Source organism: Trematomus bernacchii, unplaced genomic scaffold (assembly GCF_902827165.1).
Source record: "Trematomus bernacchii unplaced genomic scaffold, fTreBer1.1, whole genome shotgun sequence".
NCBI classification, from domain to species: Eukaryota; Metazoa; Chordata; class Actinopteri; order Perciformes; family Nototheniidae; genus Trematomus; species Trematomus bernacchii.
The window spans coordinates 7,562,885-7,574,206 of NW_022987821.1; the positions used below are offsets into that span (position 1 = coordinate 7,562,885).

General features: G+C 41.7%; 1 protein-coding gene across 1 annotated transcript; it reads left to right on the top strand.

The window, feature by feature from the left end:
- Window positions 1-716: 716 nt before the first annotated feature.
- trim25l (tripartite motif containing 25, like) lies at window positions 717-9,988 on the top strand. The gene is made up of 16 exons (XM_034151398.1): window positions 717-1,447; window positions 2,118-2,213; window positions 3,512-3,745; window positions 4,457-4,616; window positions 5,732-5,764; window positions 5,850-5,885; window positions 5,973-6,017; window positions 6,097-6,135; window positions 6,223-6,270; window positions 6,530-6,592; window positions 6,994-7,221; window positions 7,925-8,029; window positions 8,147-8,182; window positions 8,266-8,331; window positions 8,421-8,486; window positions 8,719-9,988. The coding sequence occupies exons 1-16, from the start codon at window positions 824-826 to the stop codon at window positions 9,291-9,293; spliced, it is 2,454 nt and encodes an 817-aa protein (XP_034007289.1). The 5' UTR covers window positions 717-823; the 3' UTR covers window positions 9,294-9,988.
- The last annotated feature ends 1,334 nt before the right edge of the window (window positions 9,989-11,322 follow it).

Sequence of the window (11,322 nt, forward strand, 5' to 3'; positions counted from 1 at the left end):
ACTGAAAGAAACCGAATCTGTGGATATTGCATCGACCGACGTCTCCGTGGAGAGGACCCGCTCAGAAAAGAGAGATATTCTCTACAAACACCGGGTGAGATCCTCCTTTGTCAATATAATGGATCAATGCATGAAATCTGACTCTGTTTATTTTGTTTAAGGAGTATATTGGGCGTTAACTATTCTGGTTTGCCTTTTATAATATTATTTCATTCAAGAACCCCTTGTGCGTTTAATTAACACAGCTATTTTTGATAGTTGCTACAGCAATGAGCAGGAGAGGTGCTATCTTTTTTTTTTTTCAGGAAATATTCGTATAGAGGTGATTACACGGACTCGGTTGACCCCCCAGAGCGTTTCGTTTGCAAATCTATCCACCTTGGGACCCGTTATCGTTTGTGGGGTCAGTTTCTATCGGCCTCGTGTAAATAATAGGGCTATACGCACGCGAAACTATGCAGATACAAGCAGTTTTCTCCTCGTGTAAACGGCGCCTGAGGTTTAAACACGAGTATCTGAACTTCTACTTGAGTAAAGGATTTGTGTACTTTTGCCATCTCTGGTTATTGATATTAAAAGAAAAGAAAAATAATCAGTTCATTCACTCCTCTGGCATTTACCAGTTTTCCACTGATACCCGTTTTCCCCGCTCGACCTGTTTGGTGGCTCTAGCCCCACCCCCCTCACCTCTTCCTTATTTAACCAGAGAGAAACCTTTTCCTTCTCTCAGTCCTTACAAGACTTACCTCTGGATCCTCTTCTTCCACTGTTCTGCTCAGGATTGTATCTATCTAGCCATCTTATTGCATCTGACAGTCTCAGCATGAGTGCCAAACTGTGGACAGAGGAGCAGTTTAACTGTCCTGTGTGTCTGGATCTCCCAAATGATCCAGTAACCATCCCTTGTGGGCACAGCTACTGCATGGCCTGCATCAAGGACTACTGGAGCAAGAACGATCCCAAGGGCGTCTACAGCTGCCCACAATGCCGAAAGTCCTTCAGTCCCAAGCCCTCCTTGTCGAGAAACACCATGCTGGCTGAGGCTGTAGAGCAGCTCCGCAAAGGGGCCCAAATAGCTGATGTTCGTGCCTCTATGCGAAGCGGCACTGGCTTTGCCTCATCCAAAACCAAAAGGAAACTCTCTTCCTCTGCAGTGTTATGCGACATGTGCAAAGGAGAACAGCGAGCAGCGGTCAAGAGCTGCCTGGTGTGCATGAGTTCATTCTGCGAAGCCCACCTGAAGCCCCACAAGACCAAGAAGTCCCTGAGTAAGCACGAGCTGATAGCACCCACAAGCAATCTGGCTGAGAAGATCTGCACAGAGCACAAATACCTGCAAGAGTTCTTCTGTCGCCAGTGTAAAATGTTTGTCTGCTGGCTGTGCACCAGCAACCAGCACAAAGGCCACGAGTGTGTGTCCACCAAGGTTGAGCGTTTGGAGAAACAGGTAAGAATGGTCTCAGAGACCAAATGGAAAGGTGCAAAAACATTGTGGCAGTGATGAAAAGTTACTCTACTATTATGCAGGCTCCACTGTAACTGTATGGGCATCACATTTCAAGTGTTTAGGTGGAAACCTTTTTTATTAAGTATCTGAACAACCTGTGTCAATATGTGAATAATCCTGAATAACATTTAAGATGGATCATATATTGCAACACAATGTTATCTATTTAAATAAGCCCACCTTCAATAAGAAGTGGGCACCAGTTTCTATTATGAGGGACAATTGATGACCTCTCCTGCTGTGTGTGTGTGTGTGTGTGTGTGTGTGTGTGTGTGTGTGTGTGTGTGTGTGTGTGTGTGTGTGTGTGTGTGTGTGTGTGTGTGTGTGTGTGTGTGTGTGTGTGTGTGTGTGTGTGTGTGTGTGTGTGTGTGTGTGTGTGTGTGTGTGTGTGTGTGTGTGTGTGTGTGTGTGTGTGTGTGTGTGTGTGTGTGTGTGTGTGTGTGTGTGTGTTCCTCTCTCCCTTTGTGTGTGACGTGGTTGACAAACTACATTCCTCTTCATTCTTTGCTCCACCCTTTCATGTTGTCCTCTTTCACACGCACAGCTGCTTCCTTGTACTTGTGTGTGAGATATGATTTTTTATTTTGCGTCTTTATGTGCCGTCCTATAGAAATTGATGTCAGAGATGCAGACAGAGAATACGCAGAGACTGAAGGAGAGAGAGCAGGAGCTGAAAGACATGAAGAAGATGATGGAGGTGACGAAGGTTGGTTTGAACCTTGCAATAGTCATTTTAGATGGGGGTCAGAGGGGGCTTTTTGTCATTGATAGAAACCTACAACAACTGCAAAGAGACACAGAAAGACTACAAAGAGATGATACAACTGCAAAGAGAAAACAAAGAGACTGCCAACAACCAGAACAGGGGGGAAACAACAACAAAAACACCACACGAAAACGACCATAAGGAAACCCAAAAGGACTACAAAGATGCACAAACAACCACAAAATGACCAAATAAGACAAAAACAACCACAAAAACACACAAAATTACAAAAAAAAGAGCCCAAACGGCTTAAAAGTCAGTTTTTCTTGTTACTATGTAGGATAGATAATGGGGATCTATGCATCTCTGTGCCAAGGAGGCCTTTGTCTCTTAGGCCCCGGCTCCACGGGAACGCATACGGCAAAACGCATAGGAGTAACGCAAACGCCAAAAAGCTTCCGCCCACACGCAATATACACCGGATAGTGTCTTCCCACACGAGACGGCTCCGTTTAGATCCAACCGCTGGAAAAGCTGCAGTACATATGCCGAGCCTGTACGTGGCGCTGTAACTTCCTCCACAAAAGCAGCAACTTCCTCCACAAAAGCAGCGAAGAAGAATGGTTGTCATGGCTGCAGTTCTGTTTATTCTCCGCGGTGGGGGCCGAGGGAACCGGGCAGAGTTTTTCGCCGGTCAACGTGTGTTAAAGTTTAAATCTTCATGCTTCCTCATGCAGCAGCTGATCCAGTAAGTAAACCCGACAGTAAAAATAAACATATTTATAACTAGTTTAGGTAGTTTGAGAGGTAATTAAAATAGCTAAGGGTGGTGATCTGACTTGAAGTGTGTGTTTTGCTCCCGCAGCATCACAGCGGCAGGAGCTGCGTGTCTCCGTCCTGTCAGATTAGACTTCACTCGCGTTTATGTTCATATCGAGAGAAAGATAAATAATCTGAATTCAGTGTGCAGTGTACTTTTGCGGGGGTGAGCAGGAGAGGCGGGGCTATTGCGTCGTCATTATCAGAAACGGATGACCGTATAGGCGACCACACGGCCCCGTTGGACCCCCCAGAGCGCTCCGTTCCCAGATCTATCCACCTTTGGACCCGTTGTCGTTTGCAGGGTCCGTTTCCACCGTTCCGTTACGGCGTCGTCGAGCTTAAAGGGCTATACGCAAGAGAAATATGCGAATTCAACCCGTTTTCGTTCTCGTGGAGCCTAGGCCTTAATCCCTCCATGTTTAACATACTGTATGTGTGATTTGCATACTGAGACATGACACCTTTCTCTCTCCCAGCGTTCTTCAGACATGGTCCATGACGACACTGAGCAGGTGCTGTCGGAGCTGCAGCGTTCAGTGGAGCGTCTGCAGGAGCTTCTTGAAGAAGTTCTGGATCAGGCCAGCATGCAGAAGATGGGCCAAGCTCAGGAAGTCACAGACAGTCTGGAGGCGGAGGTCAAAGAGCTCAGGAAGAGAGACAAGGAGATGAAGGACTTGTTACGCTGTGAGGACCACATCTACTACCTAGAGGTAAGATTACTGAAGGAAGAGAAGGCGGTAGAAGTACTCAGAACTTGTACTTGAGTAAAAGTAGAAGTACTCAGATCTTGAGTAAAAGTAGAAGTACTCAGATCTTGTACTTGAGTAAAAGTAGAAGTACTCAGATCTTGAACTTGAGTAAAAGTAGAAGTACTCAGATCTTGTACTTGAGTAAAAGTAGAAGTACTCAGATCTTGTACTTGAGTAAAAGTAGAAGTACTTAGATCTTGTTCTTGAGTAAAAGTAGAAGTACTCAGATCTTGTACTTGAGTAAAAGTAGAAGTACCAGAGTGTAGGAATACTCTGTTACAGTAAAAGTCCTGCATTCAAAATGTTCCTCAAGTAAAAGTAGAAAAGTATTCTCATCAAAATATAGTTAAAGTAGCGACAGTAAAAGTAGTCATTGTGCAGATTGGTCCATTTCAGAATAATATATATGATATGTTTTATAATGATTGATCATGAAAGTGTTCTCAAAGCTGGTAAAGGTGCAGCTAGTTTGAATGACTTTGTATACTGCAGGGTAGCTTGTGGATTTACTCCAGGTGGAACTAAAGTGTGATTTAACACTTGATTATATTTCACATCATTCATCCACATCTGTGAAGTAACTAAAGGTATTAAATACATGTAGTGGAGGAAAAGTACACCATTTACCTCTGGAGGTTAAGACTTCTTTGAACTAATACCTTTTTCCTTCAGACATACGAGTCCTTGTGTAATCCCCTGGAGTCCGGAGACCTTCCCACTGTGGTGGTAAATCCAGAAGCTTCTTTTGAACCGGTACGAGATGCCATCCTAGACCTCAGGGACAAAATTGAGGATATTTGCAACCAGGAATTGGGAAAGATCACCAAACAAGGTCAGTCAAAAAGAGTCTAATGTTGTTTTTATCTACCTTCTATCTTTAGATGTCGTATCCCAAAGCCCCCGTCGGCAGGTATTTTTTTTCTTTCACAAATTAATTTTAAAGAAAAAGTTTTTTTTTTAATTTTTTAATTTTCTATTAATTTTTTTTATTTAATTTTTTTTTCTTTGGATGGAATGAATACCTATGGTGATAATTCAATGTAATACATCATTTTTATAGTCTGGTACCTGAAAAAGGTCAAATGGCACTGATGGAACCAGATGTACCCAAATGTGCCGAAAGCTTATTCCGCCTGGAACTTTTTTTTGCTAAACCTCTCTAAAAAGGTCAAATTTAACTTGTTTTGCCTCAATCTTGATACAGGGTACTTATTATATGTTATAGTTTGGATTCCTAAAGCTTTTAGTCTACCATCCCATTATTCAAGGGTGGTTTTCACTATAAGTAATGTTTTTTCTTTAGGCGGAGGTAAGAATTTACCTTTTTTTACTATGTTCCATCTGAATTTACTCTGACTGAGAAAAATCTATATTGATTCTGACACTTCTACATCCAACTCACAGATGTAACCTTGCTTTGATAAAAGAAATTATTCATATAACCCTTTTAGAAGTTAAGTTGTAGTCATTTGTTTTGGGCATGTCATTTTCGAGCCTGAAACCTGAAAAACAGGCTCGGGGCTTAACAGGTTAACACCTGCACTGTTTTACAAGACTTTAACCTGCACTCTCATCTGCACACTTATGTAAATATATGTAACATGTTCATACAAATGCACAACTTTTAACTGTGATATCTTGTTGTTTTTTTGTATATATATATATGATTTATTTGTGACATTGTCAAACACAGAAAGCATACATACATAGACCCTCACGTGTACAATACAGGGAGTAAAAGAGACCATTCTACCAAAGACATTCTAAGGCATTAAGCTACTCAATGTGATATCTTATTTAATAGTTACTTTATCACTTTTGCTGTATTATTATTTTAATTTGTATTCTATTTTAACTTTGTGTGAATCCTGCTTTTAACACCTGAATTTCCTCAAGGGGATAAATAAAGTTTCATCTCATCTTATCATCTGTTTTCTTTTCTTCCAGTCAATGATACAACGCTGTTCACTCTTGGAGACGGTAAGCACATTACCTTTTAAAACATGAATGCTATAAAACATTGCTAACATGCTTTAACATTGACTTCCTCTTTTTTGGTATCTAGCTAATCGCTCAGGACACAAAGGAGGGATTTTTAAATGTGAGTTTCAGTGGTTTTTTCATTATAAATAAATTATTAGACCCCAAAAAATGCAAAAAACGTTTCTGATATCTGACTTTTCTTCAGTGTTTTCTGGTCTTGGTTCTCGTAACACAAACAGTCGTTCACCAGGTATGTCCAGTTTTTTCATCACTACATAATTTCACTTATATAAGCAGGTGTAATTTATGCATGTGTTTTTTTCTCACAGCCCCTACTGTGGGAGCCCATGCTGACAGACGAGGACTTGGTAATATACACTGACATGTGACAATATATCCAAAGTAATTCAATATGCAGTCCGTATTAAACATCACATTTACGTTTCATTTATCAGGTATAGGCCTCAGAAATCAAGATGTGCGGAGTAGAGACACACCACGAGGTGAGGCTGTGTGTGTGTGTGTGTGTGTGTGTGTGTGTGTGTGTGTGTGTGTGTGTGTGTGTGTGTGTGTGTGTGTGTGTGTGTGTGTGTGTGGTGTGTGTGTGTGTGTGTGTGTGTGTGTGTGTGTGTGTGTGTGTGTGTGTGTGTGTGTGTGTGTGTGTGTGTGTGTGTGTGTGTGTGTGAATTAACCTCTAACCTGCAAAGCCAGTCACTACAATGTGTGTGCAGGTTTTAAAATATGCTTTTTCCTTTTTTACAGACAAAGGAAACACGAGTTCACCGAGACCTCGGGACAGACAGAGGAGAGAGGAAAGAGAGACAGGTAGATTTAATAAACCAAGACTTTCCTGTTATTTCCTGAATCAGCCTTTAGTTCCACCTGGAGTAAATCCACAAGCTACCCTGCAGTATACAAAGTCATTCAAACTAGCTGCACCTTTACCAGCTTTGAGAACACTTTCATGATCAATCATTATAAAACATATCATATATATTATTCTGAAATGGACCAATCTGCACAATGACTACTTTTACTGTCGCTACTTTCACTATATTTTGATGAGAATACTTTTCTACTTTCACTTGAGGAACATTTTGAATGCAGGACTTTTACTGTAACAGAGTATTCCTACACTCTGGTACTTCTACTTTTACTCAAGTACAAGATCTGAGTACTTCTTCAAACTCTGCATAGATCTAACATTTCTCATTCCCTTTAAACAGTGAGGGAGACGAACCCCAGACCCAGTCCCACTCCGAGCCCAACTCCCAGCCGCAAAGAGTCTCAATCTCTTTGGAGCCGGTCCAGTCAGAGCCAGGCTGCAGCACCGGTTCAAACCCCGACTCGAATCCCATCCACACGAACTCCAACTCCAGCTCCAACTCCAACTCCAACTCCAACTCCAACTCCAGCTCCTAGTCCAGCACCTGCACCTGCAGCATCAAACGCAGGTACTGTACCCTTCTTTTCACCAACATTTGCTGCCACTTTTTGTGTTGAAAGTGTAACACCTTTTGTTTTCTGTTAGAAAAATATCACTCGTCACCAGCTTGAGCTTCAATCTCAGGGCCGTCCCTGGCCAACATGAGGCCCCACGCAAGGCCCCATGCATATGATGAGGCCCTCTAGTTTCGCGAGCGTCGTTGACGGGTGGGGGGGGTGCTAGAGGAGCCTCGCAGCGGCAAACCGTGCAGCGCCACACTAATTGCAGCGCATAGGTGCGCCGCATTTTCGGCTCAGTTGAGGCACCCTCCCGGTCCCTCCACAAGATGAGGCCCCACGCAGTCTGCATGTTCGGCCTGTAGGGTGGGACGGCCCTGTGAACAGTGTCCTTCACATGCTGATATCCAAGAGAGGGAGTTACACAGTCACAAGATGGAGGAATAGAAAGCAGTATTCAATGTTTACTTCAGATTAGCTCCACGTCAGAAATGAGCATGCTTGTCATATGTCTATCTCCATAGAGGCTGAATCATCATGTTAATCACATAGCTATCATATGCCTCAAACAGTCCTGATGCTCTTCTAGGTAATCACACATCCTGTCATGTTCACAGCTACAGTTGGGATACCTTTGTTATCATGTTACTCTCAGATTGAAAGAGTACATTCACTATTTTCACAACATATTTTTTTCCTCTCTTCCTGGTTCAGGGTCAGGTTTCAGTCGGATGGCATCGATCAGCAGCCTCTTCCGTTCCCATCGACGTGGCACAACCGCGGCTACCCCAATCACCCAGGAAAATAACACAAACCCATGTAAGATTACATTTTTGTATTCCCTAACTCACCTTCAATCAACCCATTAATGTGTTTTTCTTTTAATTATAAACATTTTTCAAGTGTCTAATTGTCTGACTTGTGTTCACTCAACAGGGGGGATGTCTGCTTTGTCCGAAACACCAACAGAGAGTAAGATTGAAGCCTTTATTCATATTCATATTCTTCTTATAGTATATAGCTAATTAGTCAACTTATTAATTGTTTTCTCACAGTTAACCCAGGTCTTTTTCTGGACTCTCCGACCAACACCATGACTCAGGCTCCTGCTTTCCCTGGATGTGAGTTAATCTTTATCTTGAGAGTATGGTAAATCAATACATGCATTGCAACTTTGTGCTAATTGGACATATTATTTGCTTTTATCCAGTGAGAGAAATCAACCTGGACAGCATCCAGGCGCCAGAGCCAAGGACCAGAGAGGAGTTCCTACAGTGTGAGTCTCAATGTTTCACAACTTTTGATGAATTCATTCATAAAAAACTGCCATTAAGATTACTCCAAAGACATATTACTGTACAGAGATTCTCTTTGTAAAGATACCAGCCATATAAAAGGTGTTTAAGTGTAAAAGGGTAGTCCATTTGGGTAATAGCGTTATTTAATGTTGCTTTAACGCTTAATAGTTGCCAGAATATGTGAATAATTGTCAATTTAACCCTCTCTAGACTCCATGACCTTCACCCTCGACGCCAACACAGCCCATCGTCGGCTCTCTCTTTCCGAGGGCAACACTAAAGCCACCCTGCAGGGGGCAGCGCAGCCGTACCCAAACACCCCTCAGCGTTTTGACGGATGGACCCAGGTGATGTGCGAGAGCCCTCTGTACTCCCAGCGATGTTACTGGGAGGTGGAGTGGAGAGGAAGAGGATCCTCGATGGGCGTAGCTTACAAAGCGATGATTAGAAAAGGATTGGATGCTCGTTCGGGGCTCGGTTACAACGCCCAGTCTTGGACGTTGGAGCTGTCGGACACCTGCTGCTCGGCCATGCATGACAACCAGAAGAAAGACATCCCCGTCACTTATTCTCCTCGTTTGGGGATCTATTTGGACCTCTCCACGGGGACGCTGGCGTTCTACAGCGTGGCTGAAAGTATGACGCACCTTCATACATTCAGAGCTAACTTCACACAGCCGCTTTACGCCGTGTTCGGGGTGGGAAGTGGAGTCGGGGTGGGACTGGATTTCGCTCTTGGTCAGTTTAGCTCCAGCTCTGACAGCATTAAGATCTGTCCCATGTGAGCATGTAGGCTGGACGAATCTAGAACAAATGCTTCAGAGTTTAAATGTGTAAGATCTGGCGTACAATTAAGGTTTAAAATCTAACAGGAACAGGGCTGAAACAGAGGGGATTATGGGATGCTGCAATGATCTGTTTGGTATTTCGAGCCAAACTTCAGAGACATATTTTGTATATATCTGAGACCTATTATATATTCATGAAAAACAGTATAATATGGGACCTTTTCATGAGTAATTTGTGGCCAACAATTAAGGTTTAAAATCTAACAATTCAACAATGAACTTACATTACAAGTTGTTGTTTACATTATTTTTAAAGATGTGTCTTTTTGAAAGTGCTACTGAAATGCTAACCAGCTAGCCCCACCCTTACTTACTCGTTATACTACTTTGAGGCAATAGTGAGTCACGAGAGTTGTGAGTCATTTTTTGTCATGTTGACCACTTTAAATTTAGTTCACTACGCAAATAATCAAAGGGTACACATATTTTTCACAGGCTCTGAGTTTCAGCAGTTGCCATTTACATATTATTACGCTAGGCTTTATATGTATAACCATTGACTGTGTGCTAATGCCTATTGAACTGGACAAAACGACTGATGCTTTTGTTCTTATTATCAATGCACTTGAAGCAAACATGTTCACTACTTCTTCTAACAAGTATGAGTAATAAAGAAACAACTTGGTGAGTCAGTGGCTTTTGTTTCCATTGCTTTATTTAAAAAACGAGGCAACTGAAAAACAGACATGAGTAGCTTACAGAGGATTATGATGTTTAAAAAGGGAGGCGTGAAGAAAGGAGAGGACATTTTATATTTGAGCTAAAAGAGACACACCTGTATTGCTGGGTATGACAACAAATCTTATGATAAGACATGTCTGTATGTTCCTTCTCTCAAATCCAATCAATCATTTGTTGACTATGTTACAGCTAATTAGCACTAGCATGTCATACTGTAAATATGTGTTATCACTTTCAGCCTCATCTGGATTCCCTTCTGTTAACCTCTTCATGTGGAAAGCAAAATAAAAAATGCTACATATATTAAAACCTTAAGTGTTAGTTGACAGTGTTACAACAGGCACACATTATGCTAAATTAATATGTTATACTTCAAATAGTGGTGTCAGTAAAACAAAGGTAAATACAAAAGTAAAAGTGCGGAGTGGGAAGTATACACATTAGTAACCTAAAATAAGTGTCAGAGCTTTCTTCAAATCTATTTTAAGATGTGTTCAACCAATCAGTGACCCTCAACTTAACACAAACTCCAAGTGCAAATAATATAATACAAACATGGCTTAGCAGGGAAATAAATTATAACAGTACTGGCTTCTACTTAAGGCCTTTTACAATTTAAAAACACAATGACCTGAAGGAAAAGACAGACCCTTTTTGTTTTTGCCTTGCGTATGACAGAGAGGTGAAGTCCCGCCCATCTACTTCCGACCCATGGGACCTTATTTCTGAAAAAGTATATATTGAAGTCAATGGAGAGAGAAAGATTATCTCTCGATCCCGTTTGAATTGTGCCATGAATTACACATATGATGTTTGTCAATCTTAAAAAATAATTTTCATGTCAAAAAAGTCACAGTTTGTCGTAAAACTGTTGAAATATAAGACTATGAAAAATATGCAACTAGAAAGACTACAAATCCCAGAGTCCCGGTCCCGCATGCTGGCTCTTAGGAACCGACTAACTCCCCTTGTGTGTATGTACAGCTCTCAACATGCCCAGACTTGGAGTGATTTTCACTTCTTTTAATACTTTCCGCCTCATTCTGAAAGAAAGAAGTGAAATGTGCCAACGTGACGGCCGTCTGGGTGTGTGGTGCGAGACGGGAGATGTAGTTCATTGAGTAGTTTCACACAAAAAAAGTGTTACTTCACAGTTTTACGACACATTATTTTTTTTTGACTTGCAAAATTATCTTTTAAATTGACAAACATCATATGTGTAATTCGTGGCACAATTCAAACGGGATCGAGAGATAATCTTTCTCTCTCCATTGATTTCAATACA